The 21,659-nt window shown below is 40.5% G+C and overlaps 1 protein-coding gene and 1 pseudogene across 2 annotated transcripts in view; one reads left to right on the forward strand and one right to left on the reverse strand.

The window, feature by feature from the left end:
- Positions 1–4,029, forward strand: part of Bves (blood vessel epicardial substance) — a 37,636-nt gene extending 33,607 nt beyond the window's left edge. For both annotated transcript variants that reach the window (XM_046430658.2, XM_046430663.2), the window contains one exon: positions 264–4,029. In XM_046430658.2, the coding sequence (XP_046286614.1) occupies positions 264–388 (125 nt within the window). In that variant the 3' untranslated portion in view covers positions 389–4,029. The remainder of the gene's footprint in view (positions 1–263) is intronic.
- Positions 4,030–14,619: 10,590 nt separating this feature from the next.
- Positions 14,620–21,105, reverse strand: LOC124083151 (ATP synthase F(0) complex subunit C3, mitochondrial-like; annotated as a pseudogene).
- Positions 21,106–21,659: the final 554 nt, after the last annotated feature.

The raw sequence follows: 21,659 nt of genomic DNA on the forward strand, positions 1-21,659 counted from the left end.
TTGGGCAGGCACTATCTATGTTTAAGAAGCTCATATCATCTAAGCACATGTGGTGGAAATCTGTTCCACATCTGTTCCATTTTGACTCATTCTTGACTTCATTGTTTTGTGGAAATACTAAATTTAGGGACATTGCACTCCTCCTAGTAGCCATTGATTCATCCAGAGTTTTATTTTCAAGTGGAGGCTCATGGTTGACACATCACACCACTATTGGGGCAGGTTATACATTCAGCAGTTTTCCTTTCTGGTTTTCTCCACAGACGTGTCTTCCCCACAGCATCGATCTTCTACCAAGATGAAGCCCATAGAGGAAGGGGTGGAGGATGATGACGAGGTCTTTGAACCAGTGTCTCCAAACACATTGAAAGTTCATCAGCTGCCTTGATCAGAATTCAACTTACCCAGGTGGAAACTGTCCTGAAGAGATCATGAGAAAATACCAGCACTTTTTCATGGCTTTTAGATTATTCTACTTCACTGCACTAAAGCTGGCACAGTCTGAGGGCAGGAAAGTGAGAAATGGTCAAAGATAGAAAAGTCATTTTTCCTGTCCTTTTTATTCGTCAGCTTTTTTAAGTTTTATTGAGCCTTCTGTACTAAACCTCATTCTATTTTGAGATAGATATTTTCACAGTATTTTCTAGATACAGCATAGTATTGTTTTAACTGTTAAAATCTTAGGGCTCCAGTGCAAATGCTTTTTCACTTATTTTTCCAAGTTGCATCTTATTTTCCTCATGGAGAATTTTTTTTTCTCTACCATGGCAATCTAAAATAGGTTGTCCATTTGATAATTTTAATAAATGATATAAGTTGAAATTAAGGGTGAGGTCATGTTAGAAAGCAGGGAATGGTTTGCTTTGCTCAATTGATTTTTTTATGGGAAATTTTAGAGAAAGATGCAATTCGACTGGTTTTCTTTTTCTCCCAGGCTAGAAGTGTTCCTTCACTAGATTACATTACTCATTTGAGCACTGTAAATAGCTCCATAATGACCAAACTCATCTGAGTGAACTCACATTGCCCTTATATTATGCCATGTATCTGCTGGTCTGAAACCTGAAGCTGGAATGATAATAAACAGAAGCATTTCTGAGCTCAGCATCATATTCAGCTCAACTCGGCCTCCTTGCAATTTGGAGCCATCTTGCACCAAACCACTGGATATAGAAATGCTTTACTTGCAGGGAATTGAGGGAAGTCAAGTGGCTGAGCAAGGTCCACGGGATAAGGTAGTGGAGGTCAGCTTCCTTCTTTGGTCTGCTTCTGGAGTGTCATGTTGTTCTCTAGAGGCCAGATACTCAGTCCCAGAGCTGTGGACTATGAATGCAGCTGTGGGGTACATGGTTCACCTCAGGTCATGCTATGGATGCCCACCCAACCTAGAGGGCCTCTGGGGGCCTTGATTCCACATCTCACCTTTCTGCTAGAATCATATTTCAGCCAACAGTTATATTTAGCTGGTGGGAAATGACTTGCTTAAATAGTCTGGTTATTGTGTCTGTGGCACGTGGCCAGGCCACTCAGTTGAATGAGGCCCGTTGATTGGCTATGCTAGTTGCATCCCATTCATGTTTTTTTCTCACTTCCTAGAACCATCCCCATCACATTAAATAGCTAAGCAAAGTTCCAAATGAAATTAGCTTCAGGTGAACCGAGCCCAAAACAGTATCTCTTGCCATGAGGTGACTTCTGTTAGAGAACTAAAGGAAATGAGCCAGTCTAGGGCCACCTCATTTTCCTACATCCATTTCTTTGAAGCTAGGTATTTTATATTTCACTTGAGTTAAATTTACATGCTAGGTCACTCCTTGAGGACATTGACAGCTCCAGCTGTGTCCTCTAGCTCCTGACACCTTTATCAAATACTAGCTCATTCATGTCAGAGTGAAAGGGCCGACTTCTCTTTACTAGTATGGCAGTCTCTTCAGTGTTTTAAGTTAAGAATTTATTTTGGAGAAATGAAGCCGTGGTGAATGGTGTACTTGGCCTTGGCTTTAAGATTGGAGCCATTTATTAGACTGAACCATCTCTTTATGATCTGAGAGCACACACACACACACACACACGCAACTATGATGTGATCATGTAGGTGCTGCTTTCCTTTAACCACTGGAGTGAGGTCAGGTAGTGCATTTAGTTTACACATGCATAAGACTAATTTGCAAAATCATTCTGTAGAGTAATTAGATATGACATCCTTCCCTGAGGACAAAGTAATTTTAGATTCTGCTGCAGCTACATTTTAAATGTTCTATGGATCCATGGAAACTTGTAGTTTTCTTACCCTGACCCATCTTCTGACTGGCTCATCTCACTTTGTTAACCCCAAGTGACAGAGAAGGTCATCTCTAGTGAACAGCCTTGTTGTGTTTTGCAGGTTATTTTCTATAGTGCTGGGAGCAAAACTGTTTTTAAAGCACACTGCTAAAAGTAGGTGATATAAAAAGAAAAGAAAATTTACTGTTTTGCTAAGGTGTGTATGTGTGAAAGAGACAGAGAGAGAGAGGCTCTCTAGATAAGACTGTAATGTCAAGGTAGAAGAGCCACTTAGCCTGAATAGAGAACATGAAACTATTTTTAAATGCATACTGCCAAGGAAAACAATGAGATTCAGAGAAAAGGAGCCTTAAGCAAGACATTGAATAGGCCTCCCATATGGACTTGACTGCAAGTTAGCAGATAAGAAAACAGAAAAGAATATCAAGTGTAAAACCTCCTATGGATGACTTTAAATTCATTCATATAAATGAACAACTGTATCTTTGTGTAACACATAAATACATAGATAAAAACATGTTTGCTGCCAAAGTCCCCAATAGGATGCTTCCAGTGTTTTTGGCATTTACTTAGCTATGTGATCAATGTTCTGAAAATGGCCTGAAAAAATTATTCTATATATAACCCTGAATCTATATTTAAATATAGCATCGAGTCAGTTGTATGAATCTAGAATGTAATTATACTAGAATCTGTCATTTAAAATATTTTGAGATCCCTCCGAAATATTTATATTTATAAAAAGAATAAGATAGCAAAGATACTATATAACTCCTCTATGATGTTTATCTAATATCTTAAATTAGTAATAATGGGTGCTATATGATTATATTTCAGTCACTCTCCTTGGTTTTTTGGAGTCTTTTCCATTTCTCTCATCACTCAGTTTCATTTTAACCATGGGTCACATTTTGTGCTAGGAGCTACCAGTTTCTGCCTCTTAGGTCCTATCATGGCCCCAAAGACAGTCATTTGACTGCCGTTCCTTTATGGAAAGCTGATGTAACCTACACACTGCCATGTCCCCAGTACACCCAGATAAAGAGGCAGGTGCCTGCAGTAAAATTCCATGCTACTGTGTGGTGGCTCCCAGCCAACCACATGGCCTCAGCCTCAACCCTTGGGAAAGTGATCTCTTCCTCTTTGCAAACCCCAAGGTGCAGCTCCAAGGATTTGCTTTTTTTTTTTCTTCCCCCTTTAATTTCCCTGGTCATTTCTTAAGCTACTGTATAGAAACCTTTGACCCTGCTACACCTCAGTTTCTTCTCCCTTTTCCCTTCCCAACCCTGGTTTTCCAACCTCATTTTCTAACTGTTACCAACTAGAGCAATTAGAATTCCCACCTACTCAACTCAGAGTAGCAAGGATTCAGTGGGGTGTTATGAGGGGACTGGGGGCCGAGGCATATGCACTGCCCTGATTCTACTCCTCCAAAGACAGCTCTCACTGACGTAGCCATGATTGACCACAGAGCCCAACACCTTGTGTGTAACACTGGTGTGTCATAAACTCAAGAAGTCTGCGTCTAAGTACTATTTGCAGGGTTTTCTGTTATCCTTACAACATAGTTTTAAAATACGTGAGGATTTTATGAGTGCTTTATACAGACACATTATAGCAAAGTGTTTTTAGGTACCATTTACATTGATAACATTATAATAAGAATATGTTATGTCTGAATACAGACTTATTGTTTAAAATGTCTTCATATATTGCTACTCGATCAAATAAATTTCTTAGAAAATGTGCATGTTTTTTTATTTCACTCCTCTTACAAATGACTTGTTTAGTGTTTGATTCACTTACCTCCAGAGGTTATGGGAATCGCTCTGATTTAGATAGATGGTCTGAGCACAGTGACAAAAGTGATGCTCTTGGGTCAGTGTCACAATTTCAAGGTGGGTCTGCCATCTTGGCTGCCTGAAAGGTAGAAGGCCACAGGCAGCAGAGACAGTGTTGACTGGATGCAGCACCTGAGAAGACTTCAAAATTTCACCACATCTGATATTCCCTTCTAGTTTCAAAAGACTCAAAACATATCAGGAGTCACATGAAGGAGTTTCAGAGAAACTTTCCCTGGATCTGTTCTGGGATGGGCAATGGGGAACAGTCTTCTCTTGGAGAAACCCACATTTTCTTCCATGACCTCTCTGAGGTATTGGAATGGAAACTTGACAGACCACCTCTTGGCCTTCAGGAGCCAATCTCTGGCACCTAAAAAACTTGCCTCAGTCAGCTCCAAGGTTAGACTCAAATGCATTTTATACGATAGGTGACTCAATGATCCATATCACCTAAGCCCCATGTCCAGGTTTTGGGGCCCTGAACTTCTTGCTGAGCCAACTGTAGGGTAGCTTCCCTTACCTGTCTGTGCTAAGGCCTAAGAGTTTCTGTGTGTCCACTTGTGTCTATAAACAGGCATGGATACACTCTACTATCAGGTAATATTGACAGGCCTTGGCTCTGGGTTTATGGGAACAGAGGTGGTGGTGAGGGAGAGGGACATGTCAAGGATTTCTGGTCACATTCCTGCTGATCTTTTCCTGGCTAGTGGCATGGCAGACGACCAGCTTTCAGTGAAAAGCCTGAGTTCTTCATGCTGAGTTTTTGAGGGGCCTTTGGAATAGTGGAGAGATGTCAAGTAGGCAGCTGGATACCCAAGTTTGGAACTCAGTGGAGAGGTCTTGGCTGAAGATCCAGATTTCAAGCTGAAGATGGCACTATGAGCTTGACAGCTTCCAAATACACAAAGATTATTTTGGGAAGGTGTTTATTTTTCCCCTAGTGAATAAATGAATAATATTTAACGAACAAGTAACTTTTTGATCTTTTATTTTGAAATGTGTTAAAAATCAAAGATATACATAACTCAGAGAGCCAGAATTTTTAAACAGTTAACACATGATGTTGTAAGGTCATATAAGAGGGCAAGGTCCCGTGGTAGCTAGAACAATGTAACAGCACAAGCAGGTAGTGTGGTTTCAGGTTCCACATTGCAACTGACCTTTCAGAACTCTCACTGGTAGACTTTTCTTGTGGCATTAAGAATATCCACAATTAGCCGGGCACAATGGCACATGCCTGTAATCTCAGCAGGTTGGGAGGCTAAGGCAGGAAGATCACGAGTTCAAAGTCAGCCTTAGCAACTTAGCAAGGCCCTAAGCAACTTAACAAGATCCTGTCTCTAAATAAAATATTAAAAAAGCTGGGGATATGGCTCAGTGGTTAAGCACCCTGGGTTCAATCCCTGGCACCCCCCCCCCCCAAAAAAAAAAGGAATATCCACAATTGCCTCTAAGGTTTATTAAAGTCTCCTCCCTTTTCCAAAGTCTATTTCAGGCCATATTTTCTTCATATACTTCAACCAAAACACCATACTGCATCATACTGAATGCAAAGCAGATGTGAAAATCCAGTTCTGTCTTCTATTAAGCCAGACTTTTTAAAGAGTTGTAAAAATATAACACAAAGTCACTCTATAAAGATATAACACAAAGTTTTTCTTTAGTTTTCTATAATATTTTTCAAGACAAATGTTCTTTAGTATATTCTTTTTTAAATGAAATAATATCATTCTCTAAGCACCTCCAATTCTGGCCTCTGTCACCCTCACCTGGTTCCCACAATAGAACCCCAACTTTTCCCTCAGCCTCTGACTTCATGTTTGCCAGTCAACCTTTGTGCAGGTGCCAGAGTAATCTGAAAAATTTCAAGAAGGCCAGGTTCAATGGTGCACACACATAATCCCAGCAGCTTGGGAGGATGAGAGGAGGATCTCAAGTTCAAGGCCAGCCTCAGCAACATCAGAGGCACTAAGCAACTCAGGGAGACCCTGTCTCTAAATAAAATACAAAATATGTCTGGGGATGTGGCTCAGTGGTCAAGTGCCCCTGAGTTCAACCCCTGGTACCACCCCCACCCCCCCGCAAAAAAAAGAAAATTTGCAAAGAGATGAAAACCTTTTGATGGGGCCTCCTTACATAAGAGAAAAGCCTATGTTTTAGGCACTGCCCCTATCCAGTCATCCCTCTTCCTGCACACCAGGCAAGCAAGCAGTGACTTTAGTCTCCGAGTTCAACACACTCCAGCCCACCTGGGCTGGAAATGCCTGCTCTTCCCCCTCCAGCAGGGTCCATGATAAGCTTCTGTGTCTCCCAATTCTCCCAGTTACATGCTGCACTTCTGGAGAGTTAGCTTCCCCCCCACTTCCCCCTCTGCTGCCACGGATGCACACCCACAGCGTGGCTTTGTGTTATAGCTGGTTCTTATCAGAACTTTCCACACCTGCAGATTTAACCCACCCTAAATCAAAATATTGGGGAGGGGGTTGTGTTTCTACTGAGCATGTATAGATTTTTTCTTGTTATAATACCCTAAACAACACAGTATAATCGCGTTCATAACATTTCATTGTATTAGATACAATAAGTAATCTAGAGACGATTTAAAGTATACAGAAGGTGGTATGCAAAATAGGGATGCAGTTTGCATAAGGCACTTGGGCATCTGGTGGGACCCTGGAGCTAATCCACCACAGGCACTGGAGTGACTGCATAGCCACAGCAGGGGCACATCTGCTTAGGTTCTAAAGGTCACTTCAGCTCCTTGTTGAATTTAACAAAACTTTCTTTCACTTAAGCCCTCTATTTGAACATACAACAGTTCTGAAAAAGTGGCTGAGCAGGCATTGATGTCTCCTTTCTAGAAGGGAGTGAAGCACAGAGAAAATAAATGACTGGCCTAAGGTCACATGGCTGGCAGGTGACACAAGTAGGACCCAACACCTGGTTGGTCTGGACTCTTTTCCACTTCCACCTTACAACTTGGAAATCCTTGTTTGTTCCAATGGTGTTTTTACTTTAAGGCCTGATTCTCATTGCATTTGGGGGTCATTTTTATTTTCACAGTTCCAGCACTGTCTGTGCCCACTTCTTCTTGGTTCCTGTGTCACTGGATCCTGGATGGTTGATGCTGCATTAATTATTAACTTGCTATTTATTGGGACAAACTTATCCTCAATGACTTTCAAGGTCTCCCAGCTCTCTTCTTCATCCTGTCATGAAAAAATTCACCTCCTTCTGTTGCTAAAAGCGTGGTCCTTGTCCCCAATGCCAATCCAATAGTGGGGACAGAGTTTTGAGAAAAAGGAAAAAGATGGTTTATTGCTTTGCTAGCAAAGGAGAAACACAGGGGACTCCTGTCCCAAAGGCTATGATTCCGCCCATCAGCAGGAACAGGGGGCTTTTATAGAGGTGTTTCAGAGAAAATGAAATTAGGGAGGAAAGATCAGGGAAAAGTTTCGAGAAAAGAATATCAGGGAGGAGAAGGTCATGGAGAAGGAGGTTGGGAAAAAAGAAAATAAAACATGAAAGTTTCAAAGCCACAAGGGATATAGTCAAAGCATCAAGTGAACCCCTGTTACATGTCTGGTATCCAGCTATGCCTGTCAAACTTCTTACCTGCCATTCATTCATCAAGCAAAACAATGCTATGGTACTTAGCATTGCTGGGCCAGCACCCAGGCCTGCTCCCTAGAGAAGGTAGCATCACAACTCCATATTTTTATGCTATTTTAAAACAACTCATACAGGAAGGGTACCTTGTGCCTTAAATGATTATAGCCATTTAATTCTACATATAATTATACCATTTGTGCAGACACTGGCTGAGGTGAAAACTCAGAAGGATACAGACGTGGAACAAACCTCTGGCCCAATCTCCCAATGGGCCAGCTCCATTCTACACAAACCACCCAAACTGAACTAAACTGAAGCACAAACGGATCATGTTCATAAATGCAACCCAGCTAGGACCCCACCTTTTTCTCAAAACTCTGTCCTCATTATTGGATTGGCATTGGGGACAAGGACCCCACTTCTCTGCTTCCCTCCTCTCCAGTTTTCTTAGATGGTATAAAGCTACCACCACATCTTGGTCTCAGATTCTTTCCTGAGGTTATCAAGGGGTTTGCATGCTGAAATGCACACATATTTCTACAGCGGCCTTTTCTTAGAAAAACTTAAACTATTGGCCTATGATTTGTCAGCTCATGTGAAAACGAGGGGTCCTAGTTACATTTTGCCTAACAGCTTTCTCATCTATGTGGTTCACCCCGACCTTGCTTTTAGATCAAAGCGGCTCTAAAGCACAAAGATAAAAGAGACAGAATCGTGCCTCAGACTTGGCTATAAGGTCAGATGTGTCTCTGAACACCAGCTGTCAAAATCTCTGGGGGCCACAGTATCCTATATGTACACTTTAAACTTCCCTAACATATACTTGGCTCTCAGGTTAGTCCCCATCCCCTTTCTGATTGTCAAGTTGAATCCTTAAGCCTTCTGGAATCTTGGCAACCACATCCTTATAGAGAGCCAAAGGGACAGGGAACCCTTACAAGGCCACTTCTGCTTACTGCAGAAATGGCTGAAAGCTGGGTACCTTAGCACTCCCTCACTTCTCTGGACATGTTTGACTGGGGCAGAAGAAGAGCCAATCCTCCACATCAGGCTGTGGAGATGCTCTGAGGTGGTAGAAAACACCAACCTTGATTCAATCATCTCCACGAGGTGACAAGAAGGAAGAATGTGTTTAGCTGTGGCTAGCATTTAGCACATTTTGAACTAATTCCATTGCTTATCTTCAAGGCAAGTACCTATAAACTGGGAGCAGGTAGAATGGATCTGCATGGAACACCTAATGGGTATGTTTTGCCCTTAAGAAGGATGGAGAGCTGGGCGTGGTGGTACATGCCTGTAAACCCAGCAACTCAGGAGGCTGGGGGCGGGGGGAATTGCAAGTTCAAAGCTAGGAATTTTGGGCTGTTCTTGAAATAAAAAATAAAAAGGGCTGTGTGTGTAGCTCAGTGGCAAAGCACCCCTGGGAGAAGGAGAAGGAGAAGGAGAAGGAGAAGGAGAAGGAGAAGGAGAAGAAAATAAAAGGATGGAGAGAAGTTCTTGTAGAAGCAGGTTTTCAAAAATTCACGGACTTGTATTTGGCCATTAGTTTACGTTGGGAGATTGGGCAAGTCATATCTCCTATTTGGGCCTCAGTTTCACCTGTACAATAAGATTAGACCAGGTGAGGGCTCTTCCACCTCTGTGTCCCTGGTTCCAAATGAGCACATTTTAAGGACTGGAATGATCTCTCTTTGCTCCATGTGTCTCTTGTTATCCAACTGCATGAAGGTGAGGATCATTTTTTTTTTTTTAATGAGAATGATCTGGGTGATTAGACAGTCTCCCCAGCTGCCCCACCCACTATCCTGTCTATCCAAAAGAGCATTTACAACCTTGACCTGTCCTTCACTAATGCTGTGTTGGCTTAAGGTCACATCATTATTACTATTCAGAAATGTATTGGATCCTTTCATCACCAATGTTCAACATTTTTCCTTTTAAACCATTCAAAAAAGTTTTTCAAAAGTTATCCTCAGACACTACATACTGCTTAAGGGAACCATACACCAACAAGACATAACAATCATAAATATATATGCCCCAAACAATGGTGCAGCTATGTTCATCAAACAAACTCTTCTCAAGTTCAAGAGTCTAATAGACCACCATACAATAATCATGGGAGACTTCAACACACCTCTCTCGCCACTGGACAGATCTTCCAAACAAAAGTTGAATAAGGAAACTATAGAACTCAATAACACAATTAATAACCTAGACTTAATTGACATATATAGAATATACCACCCAACATCAAGCAGTTACACTTTTTTCTCAGCAGCACATGGATCCTTCTCAAAAATAGATCATATATTATGTCACAGGGCAACTCTTAGACAATATAAAGGAGTAGAGATAATACCATGCATCCTATCTGATCATAATGGAATGAAACTGAAAATCAATGATAAAAGAAGGAAGGAAAAAGCATACATCACTTGGAGAATGAACAATAGGTTACTGAATGATCAATGGGTTATAGAAGACATCAAGGAGGAAATTAAAAAATTCTTAGAGATAAATGAAAACACAGACACAACATATCGGAATCTATGGGACACATTGAAAGCAGTTCTAAGAGGAAAATTCATTGCTTGGAGTTCATTCCTTAAAAAAAGAAAAAACCAACAGATAAATGATCTCATACTTCATCTCAAAATCCTAGAAAAAGAAGAGCAAAACAACAGCAAAAGAAGTAGAAGGCAAGAAATAATTAAAATCAGAGCTGAAATTAATGAAATCGAAACAAAAGAAACAATTGAAAAAATTGACAAAACTAAAAGTTGGTTCTTTGAAAAAATAAACAAAATCGACAGACCCTTAGCCATGCTAGCGAAGAGAAGAAGAGAGAGAACTCAAATTACTAGCATACGGGATGAAAAAGGCAATATCACAACAGACACTTCAGAAATACAGAAGATAATCAAAAATTATTTTGAATCCTTATACTCCAATAAATTAGAAGATAGTGAAGGCATCGATAAATTTCTTAAGTCATATGATCTGCCCAGATTGAGTCAGGAGGATATAGACAACCTAAACAGACCAATATCAATCGAGGAAATAGAAGAAACCATCAAAAGACTACCAAATAAGAAAAGCCCAGGACCGGATGGGTATACAGCAGAATTTTACAACACCTTTAAAGAGGAACTAACACCAATACTTTTCAAGCTACTTCAGGAAATAGAAAAAGAGGGAGAACTTCCAAATTCATTCTACGAGGCCAACATCACCCTGATACCTAAACCAGACAAAGACACTTCAAAGAAAGAAAACTTCAGACCAATATCTCTAATGAACCTAGATGCAAAAATCCTCAATAAAATTCTGGTGAATCGGATACAAAAACATATCAAAAAAATTGTGCACCATGATCAAGTAGGATTCATCCCTGGGATGCAAGGCTGGTTCAATATATGGAAATCAATAAATGTTATTCACCACATCAATAGACTTAAAAATAAGAACCATATGATCATCTCAATAGATGCGGAAAAAGCATTCGACAAAGTACAGCATCCCTTTATGTTCAAAACTCTAGAAAAACTAGGGATAACAGGAACATACCTCAATATTGTAAAAGCAATCTATGCTAAGCCTCAGGCTAGCATCATTCTGAATGGAGAAAAATTGAAGGCATTCCCTCTAAAATCTGGAACAAGACAGGGATGCCCTCTTTCACCACTTCTGTTCAACATAGTTCTCGAAACGCTGGCCAGAGCAATTAGACAGACGAAAGAAATTAAAGGCATAAAAATAGGAAAAGAAGAACTTAAATTATCACTATTTGCAGATGATATGATTCTATACCTAGCAGACCCAAAAGGCTCTACAAAGAACCTATTAGAGCTAATAAATGAATTCAGCAAAGTGGCAGGATATAAAATCAACACGCATAAATCAAAGGCATTCCTGTATATCAGCGACAAATCCTCTGAAATGGAAATGAGGACAACCACACCATTCACAATATCTTCAAAAAAAAATAAAATACTTGGGAATCAACCTAACAAAAGAGGTGAAAGACTTATACAATGACAACTACAGAACCCTAAAGAGAGAAATAGAAGAAGATCTTAGAAGATGGAAAAATATACCCTGTTCATGGATAGGCACAACTAACATCATCAAAATGGCGATATTACCAAAAGTTCTCTATAGGTTTAATGCAATGCCAATCAAAATCCCAATGGCATTTCTTGTAGAAATAGAGAAAGCAATCATGAAATTCATATGGAAAAATAAAAGACCCAGAATAGCAAAAACAATGCTAAGCAGGAAGTGTGAATCAGGCGGTATAGCGATACCAGACTTCAAACTATACTACAGAACAATAGTAACAAAAACAGCATGGTACTGGTACCAAAACAGGCGGGTGGACCAATGGTACAGAATAGAGGACACAGAAACCAATCCACAAAACTACAACTATCTTATATTTGATAAAGGGGCTAAAAGCATGCAATGGAGGAAGGATAGCATCTTCAACAAATGGTGCTGGGAAAACTGGAAATCCATATGCAACAAAATGAAACTGAATCCCTTTCTCTCACCATGCACAAAAGTTAATTCAAAATGGATCAAGGAGCTTGATATCAAATCAGAGACACACCGTCTGATAGAAGAAAAAGTTGGCTACGATCTACATACTGTGGGGTCGGGCTCCAAATTCCTCAATAGAACACCCATAGCACAAAAGTTAATAACTAGAATCAACAAATGGGACTTACTCAAACTAAAAAGTTTTTTCTCAGCAAAAGAAACAATAAGAGAGGTAAATAGAGAGCCTACATCCTGGGAACAAATCTTTACTCCTCACACTTCAGATAGAGCCCTAATATCCAGAGTATACAAAGAACTCAAAAAATTAGACAATAAGAGAACAAACAACCCAATCAACAAATGGGCCAAGGACCTGAACAGACACTTCTCAGAGGAGGACATACAATCAATCAACAAGTACATGAAAAAATGCTCACCATCTCTAGCAGTCAGAGAAATGCAAATCAAAACCACCCTAAGATACCATCTCACTCCAGTTAGATTGGCAGCCATTATGAAGTCAAACAACAACAAGTGCTGGCGAGGATGTGGGGAAGAGGGTACACTTGTACATTGCTGGTGGGACTGCAAATTGGTGCAGCCAATTTGGAAAGCAGTATGGAGATTTCTTGGAAAGCTGGGAATGGAGCCACCATTTGACCCAGCTATTCCCCTTCTTGGTCTATTCCCTAAAGACCTAAAGAGAGCATGCTACAGGGACACTGCTACATCGATGTTCATAGCAGCTCAATTCACAATAGCAAGACTGTGGAACCAACCCAGATGCCCTTCAATAGACGAATGGATTTAAAAAATGTGGCATTTATACACAATGGAGTATTACTCTGCATTGAAAAATGACAAAATCATAGAATTTGCAGGGAAATGGATGGCACTAGAGCAGATTATGCTAAGTGAAGCTAACCAATCCCTAAAAAACAAATGCCAAATGTCTTCTTTGATATAAGGAGAGTAACTAAGAACAGAGTAGGGATGAAGAGCATGAGAAGAAGATTAACATTAAACAGAGATGAGAGGTGGGAGGGAAAGGGAGAGAAAAGGGAAATTGCATGTAAATGGAAGGAGACCCTCAGGGTTATACAAAAGAACATACAAGAGGAAAGGAGGGGAAAGGGAAAAATAATACAAGGGGGAGAAATGAAGGTCAGTAGAGGGGGTAGAGAGAGAAGAGGGGAGGGGAGATAGTAGAGGATAGGAAAGGTAGCAGAACACGACAGTCACTAGTATGGCAATATGTAAATCAATGGATGTGTAATTGATGTGATTCTGCAATCTGTATATGGGCTAAAAATGGGAGTTCATAACCCACTTGAAGCAAAGTGTGAAAGATGATATATCAAGAACTATGTAATGTTTTGAACAACCAACAATAAAAAAAAAAGTTATCCTCAAAGCAGCTGAAAAAAAAAAAAAAAAACCCTCCAGAATAATGTTAATCAAGACTTTCCTCTGGAGAAGACAGAATTGTTGAATTTTAGAGCAAATTCAGTATGTAAATTATAACTAGTGCAAAAGTCTCAAACTGAAGTATGCATCAGAACAATCTGGATGCTCCCAGTTTGCTGGGCCCTGCCTCCAGAGTCTGATTCAGTACATCTGAGGCAGGGATCATAGATCCACATTTCTAAATTCTGATGATACTGTCATTCAGGGAGATATTATGATTTAAACATGAGGTGTCCCCCCAAAACTCATGTGTAAGACAATGCAAGAAAGTTTGGAGGTGAAATGATTGAGTTATGAGAGCCTTAATCTAATCAGTGCAAAATCCACTTGAATGGATTAACTGGGTGGTGACTATAGGCAGATAGGGGGTGTGGCTGAAGATGGTGTGTCACTGGGGGCACGCCTTTGGGGAATATATTTGGTGAGTGGAGCTCTGCTTCCTGATTGCTATGCACTGAGCTGCTTTCCTCCACCACACCCTTCCACCATGATGTTCTGCCTCACCTTGAGCCTGGAGTTGTAAAGTTAGTCTATGGACTGAGACCTCTGAAACCATGAGCCAAATAAACTCTTCCTCCTCTAATTGTTTTTGTCAGGTCTTTTGGTCACAGTAACAAAAAAGCTGACTAAAACAGGAGACCACACTTTGATGGCCCTTAACTAGTCAATCTCATCCCCTTACTTGACAGGTGAGGAAACTATGGTTAGAAAAATTAAATGCAAGTGTCTTATTCTTTCTGTTCCTATAATGAAATACCTGAAGTTGAGTTAATTCTTTTTTAAAAAATTTTTCATCTTTAATGAAATGACTTTGGAAATAATGTGCATTTCCATGACACCAATACTACAGTTTTTGGAGTCACACAGTAAGATACACAGAATTACATCCATAATTACTATGAATGCCAACATTTCAAGTAGTAATTTCTGTTACATGGCAAACAAGATCAAGAAAGCAACCATCAAACAAAAGAGACCCATAGCTTCAGACAAGGCAAATCCCAGGAGAGCATATGAGAACAGCTGCTGCTTCAGCGAAGGATTTCTGGCATAACCAATGAAAAGGCTGCCAAAGACTGTTCCAATACCAGCACCAGAACCAGCCATTCCTACTGTTGCAGCACCTGAACCAATAAATTTGGCAGCAGTATCAATGTCTCCGCTGATTGCACTGGTCTGAAACTCCCTTTGGATTAGCTGACATTCACCATTCTGGGCCCCATTAAAAGCTGTAGAGCTTCTCCAGGTCTAGTCTCTGGTCAAGATAACACTGATACAGAAATTGGTCTGGAATCAGCTCGGATCAGAGCGGGGGTGCAGGTAAACATCTTAGACTCCTTAGGGCGGTGGGGTTGGAGGATCTAGGTGACAGGCGACATGACGTGGGCTCCTCTCCTGCTTTCTCTCTGCCCGGGAAGTGGCAGCGGAGGCAGCAGAGATTAAAGGAGTGGGGCCTGAGTAAGTTTTTTTTAAAAAGGTTAATTCAACTCACAGTTTTGGAGGTCCAAGGGTCATAGGACCACATCTGGTAAGGGCCTCCTTACTGGTGGGGATTCTGCAGCACAGGGCAGCACATGGCAAGTCAGAGCCAGCTTGCTAGCTCAGGCCTCTCTGCTTGTAGAGGAACTAATGCAATCCTGGAGGCCCACCTCAGGCCCCATCTAGTTCTACTCACTTCCCAAAGGCCCTACCTCCAAATACTATTAAGGGATGAAGAACAGGTGGATCAAGTTTCCAACACCTGACTTCCCACAGACACGTCCAAACCAGGCACCAACTAAGGCTCGAACCCAAAGATTTCCTGTTCACAGACCAGAGCTTTTGTTGGCACTGTTACCAAAAGTTCAGTCCTTGTCCCTGATGCCAATCCGATAATAAGGACACGGTTTGGAGAAAAAGGAAGAAGTTTTATTGCTTTGCAAGCAAAGGAGAAACACAGGGGACTCCAAAGTTGGAGTCTCCAGCTGCCCCACCCTGCTATCCTGCCTACCCAGAAAAACATTTACAAGCTTGTCCTGTCCTTCACTAATGCTGTGTGGGCTTAAGGTCATATCATTATCACTATTCAGAAATGTATTGGGTCCTTTCATCACCAATATTCAATGTTTGCTTTTAAACCATTTAGAATTTCTCAAAAGTTATTCTCATGTGATCGTGTTATCCTGTTCATGGAATGTGATTTGCCCATCAGCAAGACCAGGGGGCTTTTAAAGGGGTTATTCAAAGGCTACATTGTCGCGGGCCAGCCATGGGCTGTGTGTGTGAACTATGAGCATTTGAGCGTATGAGAGGAGTGGCCTGGTGTTGCGTGCTCTTTGAGCCGTGCAACACACGTGTGCACTTTCCTCTTGCTCTGCCTGTGTTCCCACACAGCACCTGAGATGAGTGTCAATCTTGCCAAGATGTCAATCAGTCTACTGACCACAAGACATCATGAAGCTAGACTCAACCCCCAGAAACCTGACCCTTTGCCTTATTTGGAAAGAACATTCCATGGAACCTCCCTCTGTGTCCCCACTCTTTCCAACAGATGCCTAAGGTTGTGAGCCGTCACTGGACCCCAAGAAAAAGGTACTTCCAGTGTCTGAGTAGTTATTTCATGCCAACCCAAATTCACCTGGAGTGACCCTGAATGATTTAGGTGCATGTTGCAGCACTACATTCCACCTGTTATGTGTTAGAGTTGTAATTCACTTGTTAATTTGGGAGCTAGATAATTCTGAGGTCTTCTGGTGCCATCCCAAAAGTCTGGGTTACTTTGTTCCTTTGTGTGTGCTCAAGGACAGATAATTCTGCCTTAATAGGGGAAGAAAGGTAATCCTCTTCCCCTGAGATTAGGGAGGGGGAGAGAATAGGGAGGAGCAGGGAGACAGGAAGAGAAAGAAATATATGTCTATTTTAAAAATATGTTGCAGTTAGTGGCTCGGGAGGCTGAGGCGGGAGGATTACGAGTTCAAAGCCAGCCTCAGCAAAAGCGAGGAGCTAAGCAACTCAGTGAGACCCTGTCTCTAAATACAAAATAGGGCTGGGGATGTGGCTCAGTGGTCAAGTGCCCCCGAGTTCAATTCCCGGTACCCACCTCCCAAATAAGTTGCAGTGACAGAGCAGCAAGGGCTACATTCAAATCATAAAGTGGATCACTGTTACAGCACTAGGTCAGGGGTTCCCAAACTTTTCATAGAAGAATTACTCAAGGAACCAGTTAAACTTCTAGCTCCAGGAACTCATGCTGGGAATAGTGTTTCTTAACTCTGGTTGCATGTTGAGATCAGATTCTGATGCAATTTATCTGGGCATCAGGAGCCCTAAAGGCTTCCCAGGTGATTCAGATGGGTAGTGAATGTGAGACGCTCTGGTCTGGAGTAGCGTGCAGGAGCCCCCCCTCATGTAGGCACACCAGGTGATGTGAGTGAAGCTGCTGGCCAGCCTGGACTAGGCAGGCTAGTGCAGTCAGGGACGGTCCTACCTCCCCCTAGGGGAAGCACAGTGGAGCAGGAGTGTTAGAGTGAGTTTGCAGAATGACTAGGAATGAGTGGCATGGATGCAAACATTTGGACCAAAGCAAATGTAGGCAGTCTCATTGGCGGGAAATTTTTATCTTTTTAACTCTCATAGTTACTTTTTTTGGCTCTCTTTAGCTTCCCCCCCCCCTCAGTACTGGGGATTGAACCTTTGAATCCAAGGTGCTCATCACCAAGCCACACCCTCTGTCGTTTTCTTTTATTTTGAGACAGGGTCTTGCTAAATTGCTGAAGCTGGCCTTGAATTTGTAGTCCACCCCTTCAGCCTCCCCAGTCACTGGAATTATAGGCTTGTGTCTTTACACCCGGCTTCCCTGTACTGTAGCTTCTTAAAGAGTCAAAAAGGCTTGGTGTGGCTGGGTGTGGTGGTGCATTCCTGTAACCCTAGAAGCTCAGGAGGCTGAGGCAGGAGGATTGCAAGTTCAAAGTCACCCTCAGCTAAAGTGAAACACTAAGCAACTCAGTGAGACCCTGTCTCTAAATAAAATACAAAATAGGGCTGGGGATGTGGCTCTGTAGTCAAGTGCCCCTGAGCCCTGGGTTCAATTCCCAGTGCTCAAAAAAGGAAGAAAAGAAAAGCACCTGTAAAGCAAATTGTGAGGCTGAGGCAGAAGATTGGTAAAGTTCAAGGCCAGGCTGGCAACTTAGCAACACCCTGTCTCAAAAAAAAAAAAAAAAATCAGAAAGATGCTTATTTTACTGATTCTGGTATCTGGGAATAAAGAATATTCAAATCAGAATTCTAAGTGTCTTTTCCAGCTCTTAGCTTGGTTATGTGACGTGAGCAATAAATACAATCCCCCCCGAGCCCAGTCATACATGCTTTTATAACCTAAGAATATTAATATCTTCCATCTTTAACTTCACAAGGTTTTAGGAGAACCATGTAGACTATAAATCACTATAAAAGTGAATGCTATTAGTATATTAATCAGTGACACATAGCTGAAAACATAAGGTGAAATATCTCCTAGCTAACTTATACTTGAAAATGCCTTTCATAACTCATATCTGATTTGTCCTCGCTTCTTGGTGCACATAAACATTTAAATCCAATACACAGAACACCTGGGTGTGATAGCATTGCTACCTTAACAAGATATTGTTTCTCCTAAGATAATGGGGGCAGGGATGGACCTCTAAGAAGTCTGTGTGAGAAGAATAAAACAAAGTTTTAAGTAATATAATCCCAATCAAGAAGTTTAGAAGTCTTTTATTTCTTATAGCCGGAAAATTGAAGGAGAAATTTATGGTTTAGTAATGTGATATGTGTTTAATGCAATATGGGCAATGACCATTTAATTCTCTTATTACAATAAGACCTAGAAATACTCAGATAAGATTTTTTTTTTGCCCTAGAGCTGGGGGTGTAGCTTAGTGGTAAAGCACTTGCCTAGCATGCTTGAGGTCCTAAATTAAATCCCAGCAGCCCACAAAAAAGTGAGAGATACAGTGTCCTGGACATTTACCAATATTGATATTTTATCAGAATCATGAATTCCACATTGAGTTCTTTTACATAAGAGCCCACAAAATCCATATAATTACACATTTTCCCAGTTAGAAATCCTCCTAGATAAGTTTATCAATCACCAAGGGTAACTGAGGTGGTAAACTCAGAAAGCAAGTGAAGAGCGCCCTCTGGTGGTTTCTAGCAACAACGGGAATGAATTAGTTCAATCTTATTTTTTTTCTTAAACAATGTTATTATATATTTCAATCTTTAAATCAGAATATGAAAATCTAGTTCTTCTAGTTTCTTGAAGTCAGACACCCCCCTTATCCATAAGGAATTTTAAAAACTATGCTTAACTGATATACAAAATATTGTACATATTAATGGAGTACCATGTGATGTTTCAATACGTGATACAATGTGTAATGTTTAAATCAGATTAAACATATCTATATAATTTTTATCTACAGTCATCCTAATATGCAATAGCACAGTGGAACTTCTTACGCCTATCTAACTGTAACTCAGTACCCATTGATCAACCTTTCCCGGTCTGCCTCAGCCCATGCCCACCCTAATAAGGAGTTTTTGTATTTCCAAACACTCATTGTATAATGGACTACATTAGGATACACTATTTATATTGTCATATATTATTTAGGATATCTTTTACATAAGCCTCAAGGAAAATTTTAGTGGGGGAAGTGTTTCATTAAGAAATAATTTTTAGAACAACCAATAAAAAAAAGAAAGAATTTTTAACGAAAAACAAGTCAATATGGCACTTGTAAATAGAATCTCTTAATCTAAACTTTTTTAAAATTTTTTTTTTCTTAATTGTTGATAGACCTTTATTTTATTTATTTACATGTGGTGCTGAGAATTGAACCCAGTGCCTCACACATACCAGGTAAGTGCACTATGGCTGAGGCTTAGCCCCAGCCACTTAATCTAAACTTGCCTCACAATTTACAGTGTATTTGTTTTGTTTTAGGGTGGGGTTGGGGATTGCCTTGGGACAGTTGGAGATTGTGATGAGGTTCCAGAGTAACTTACAGTATTTCCTGTTATCCGGCATATGAGCAGAGAACTCCTTCTCTAGAACCTCCCAGCTTTACTCATTTTTGTTTTGAGAGCTCGACACAGATGGCTCCATTTTGATCCTGACAACTTTCACATTACATGGGAGGTGAGTGCAAATTGGGGTAGGTAAAACAAATGTAATGCTCTGCCTTCACAGGAGGACAGGATAGGGTTCTGGGTCTTCCTGTGATTCTAAACGGGCCTTACTTATATTTGTTCTTTAATAGAAAAAAAGAAAAGAGACATTCATTAGAGAGCTATCTTGGATTGGATCACTGATACTTTAGTTATCAAGTTCTTCTATCATTTATATACTACAACGTCCTACCTTCCCCCAGCATAGCTTCCTGGGAGGCAAATGTGGTAAACTAGGCTTTACAAAGTCAGCATGAGGTGCAAGTTCAATACCATTGTGTATTTTGAAACGTTTATAAAACTTCAGATTGTCCAAGCCCCTACTTTTCAATGATGGTATAGGCAATTTTATTATTAAAACACCCAAATTTGGGCTGGGGCTGGGGCTCAGTTGTAGAGCACTCGCCTAGCATGTGTGTGGCACTGGGTTCGATCCTCAGAACCACATAAAAATAAACAAATAAAATAAAGATATTCTGTCCATCTATAACTACAAAACACCCAAATTCTTTCTCAGAACCAGTATATAAACACAAACTGATAATTCCATTGTGTTCTTAAATGTCCATTTAAAACAGAAACAAAAGGAAGTGATGAGAAGCCCCTTCACCCTTGAATTTCCACAAAACTAGTTTCACAGTCTTCCTCTCTTGTAGAACCTTCCGACTCACTCCACTGGTTCCATTCCTCTCTGCCTTCAATCTAGGGGATCCTTGAAATGTGAAGGACAGGTCATGAGAAGACACTATTGAGAAATGGAGCAAGTGTCGTTTTTAAATCTGACATTTAAATCCACCTTCTCTATTCTTTGTTTTATTGTCACATTGACTAGTTTCAAATTCACAATGAGGAATGGGTAAAGATATCTACTTTCAAGCATAAAAGCAAAGAACAGAAGCCCAATGGGGTTTCTATTTATCATTTTAGCAAGAAAACTGTGAAGCAATTTTCTTGCAATATAATAATGTTGTTAAGGAATCAGCTGTTCAATTGTAATAACATTGCATTTTTGCTATTTTATGTTATTTTCTCCGATAACTAAATAAAACAGTAAACAAAAGAGTGGTTCAATTCTTTTCATCTTGAAAAATCAACTTACCTTTTCTAGTTGCTGCATTATATTCTTTTTATTCCCGTTCAAATGAATAATATAGGCCATGTTGCTATTCCCACCCCCAAGATTCTGCTATTTACTTTCATACACATTGCACCAAAATTTTCTGTCCATCAATCTGGATACTTTCTATTGAACTGTCTTCCCATTTAGTAATCTTCTGTTGCTTCTAGCCTGTTAACCTCATCTGTTGAATTCTTATTTTCAGGCATTCTAAATTTTAGTCCTAGAATTTGTTTCACTTCTGGAACTTCTCCTATATTTATGACATTTATTTTTAAAGTCCTTGTACAATATCTGCAATATCTTTGTGTGGTCTGTAAGTTTTGTTTCCAGCATGCTACATATGATTGGATATGACCTTACAGATGGAAATCCACTGTGGTGCTGGATGAGAATATCTTCTCTCAAGAAGGGCTAAGATTGCTTTTGCAATTAGACAGCTGCTAATGTCCAGCTAGCCACCTTGGTTCCATTAAGTGTTAGTTTTAGGCTCTGTTAGGATTGGTCTGTTTCCGTTTTGCTTTTTCCAGGTGTGTGACCCTCAGTTCTAGGGCCTGACCTTTATTCCTAGCTGAGCCCTCCCTCTTGTAGGATAA

This window comes from Marmota monax, unplaced genomic scaffold, assembly GCF_021218885.2.
Source record: "Marmota monax isolate L192 unplaced genomic scaffold, Marmota_monax_Labrador192_F-V1.1 WCK01_AAM20220418_F8-fsc00013, whole genome shotgun sequence".
NCBI classification, from domain to species: Eukaryota; Metazoa; Chordata; class Mammalia; order Rodentia; family Sciuridae; genus Marmota; species Marmota monax.